Source organism: Octopus bimaculoides, chromosome 3 (genome assembly GCF_046866305.1).
Source record: "Octopus bimaculoides isolate indiv1 chromosome 3, ASM4686630v1, whole genome shotgun sequence".
Taxonomy (NCBI): domain Eukaryota; kingdom Metazoa; phylum Mollusca; class Cephalopoda; order Octopoda; family Octopodidae; genus Octopus; species Octopus bimaculoides.
Window position 1 is genome coordinate 33,594,670 of NC_142930.1, and position 2,500 is coordinate 33,597,169.

The 2,500-nt window shown below is 36.1% G+C and overlaps 1 protein-coding gene across 2 annotated transcripts in view; it reads right to left on the reverse strand.

Annotated features, from left to right (window-relative positions):
• The window catches only part of LOC106870926 (synaptotagmin-9), a 238,781-nt gene that overhangs the window by 53,334 nt on the left and 182,947 nt on the right, over nt 1-2,500 (reverse strand). For both annotated transcript variants that reach the window (XM_089348786.1, XM_089348785.1), the window contains exon 2: nt 1-294. This exon is cut by the window's left edge and continues 527 nt beyond it. In XM_089348786.1, the coding sequence (XP_089204912.1) occupies nt 1-294 (294 nt within the window). The remainder of the gene's footprint in view (nt 295-2,500) is intronic.

The following is a 2,500-nucleotide window of genomic DNA, read 5'->3' on the forward strand; positions in this document are numbered from 1 at the left end:
GTTCAAATGTTAGGTGTCTCTCAGAAACAGTTGGCAAAGTTGATTGGCGAAAAGCTTGCAAACTTCTCTTCACAGTGTTTCTAATCCCTTCTTTGCCATCACATTCGTTTACAAGGTTAGGACTACTCTGACTAATTGATAAATTTGCTCTTTCTTCTTTCAGAGCTTCAGCTTCATGATATAAATGATGGTTTGTTCCTATTCTACAAAACCGGCGATATATTAAGAATCCAATTGAAAGGAGCAGGAAGGCAACCACACCAGCAATTCCAATAATTTCTCCAAGAGGGAGCGCTGTAAAGGAAAATAAAATAACATTTATTGACATTGATCACACATAGACAGACTTTAATGGAGAGAGTGTAGCATGAAGATAAAAACAAAGTGATTTGTAAAAATGAATACATAAATATATATATATATCATCACACTCATCATCATCATAATAATAATTATCATAATTACTGTCATCCTGACCGTTACTAATACAGCCATCATCAGCATACTTGTTTTGACACCAGTATTCTCATGTTGACAAGTTGGATTGGATCTTTCAGCATTACAAATATGAGACTTATTACATGAAATGTCAATCTAACCCTTTGTTAACAAGTCAGGCTGAGTTTCTCATTACTGCTGACAATTTCTATCATGAAATCATTGCATTTCAAGCCAAATCATGTAATATATATTTACATTACATAACACATACCATTGCAGTTGGCTATCCTGTTAATACTGGTCAATGTTGTCAATACCCAACATAATCATATTCAATTTGTCACATATGTTTATACTATACATTCAAAAGGTCCATTTTTAATTACTTTTTTATTTGCAACATTTCTCCCCACGATTCCTTATCCTACATCATCGCATGTCATGTACTTATGTTATATTGTGTATCATTCTAATGGAGAGAAAAATATTTTGTTGCAAATCAACACAATAATTCTGAATTTTACAATTGCTTTCAAGCCCTAACCACATTTCTGTCAAATAATTTCTCTCCAAAATGAAATATATCTTCTAAAAAGAATTATCTGAGCCTGAGCCAATGAGATGACCTCTACAGAGTTGTTTGACATGCTAATTCTCCCTTATATCATGCACCAAAGACAAATTATAATTCTAGATACCCTAAAAAGATAGGTGAGTTGGCAAAATCATAAGCACACCAGGCAGAATGCTTAACAGTATTTCATTCATCTTTATGTCCTGAGTTCAAATTCTGCTGAGGTTGACTTTACCATTCGTCTTTTTAGAGTCAGTAAAATAAATACCAGTTGAGCTCTAGGGGGTTTATGTAATCGACTTATCTCCTTTCCCAATCTTGCTGGCCTTGTACAAAATTTGAAATCAATATTACTGGTGATACCACTAAGAACCAAAAATTTTTGGATTTGTTTGGATCACATTATTGATTTAATACTAGTTACTTCTACCTGGAGGCCTGGCCTGAGTACTTACAACAGATCGGACTTTACGAAAGGCACTGAAGGTGTCAGGTGGAGGTGTCAAATAGGGAGAGGGATTAAGTTTAAATCTACCACACAAATAGACCATGGTAGGATTTGAACTTGTAACTGAAAGCATCAAAACAAACACCACAAGGCACTGATCCAAAGTTCTTACAGTTCCACAAGTTCATTCATCTGGATTGATGCTTCCTTATTGATTCTGGAAGGATGAAAGGCAAGGTTGTCCTTAATGGAATTTGGACTGAAAGGGTGGAGTCAGAACAAATACAGCAATACATCTTAGCTAGAGCTCTCCAATTTGCTGATAAATTAATAGTTATATTAATTAGAGAAAATGATAAATGTTTGTTTCTTCATGAAGTAAGGGTTAAATACAGGAAGTTTAAAGACTAGCAACTCTGTTGCAATGTTAATATATCATATTTCATGATACCCTACACTGTCTCTTCTTTATTTCTTTCTTCTTTCTTGATTTTTACAAAAATTATTGCTGTTATAAAACAGTACTCTGCGAAGCTAAATTCTGACTTTAGTCTGAGATAGTTATTGCAAATCAATGAAATGAGATGAAGAGATAAACCTGAAAACGAACAAACAAAGCAAAAGAGTGCTGATGATCTCTAGGGTCATATAAAACAGAAATTTACTTGTCCTATTCTGAAGTATTCAATGACACCATTGACACCATGACCAAATGCCCTCCTCCTCCTCCTCCATTTTCTCCTCTTCCTCCATTTTCTCCTCCTCCTCTTCCTCCTCCTCTTCCTCCTCCTCCATTTCCTCCTCTTCCACTTCCTCCTCCACTTCTTCCTCTGCTTCTTCTATTTTCTCCTCTTTCTTTGCCATTTCCTCCTCCTCCTCCTTCTCAGGATCATCATTGTTATCATTGTCATTGTTGTTGTTGTTGTCTCTGTCTTTGCTGATGCCACTGCCAATGCCACTGCTGTTATGCTCCACCCTCCCCATTTCTTCCGATCCCCCATCCCCCCCCCCCACCAGCATCAGCATCATCATTTATC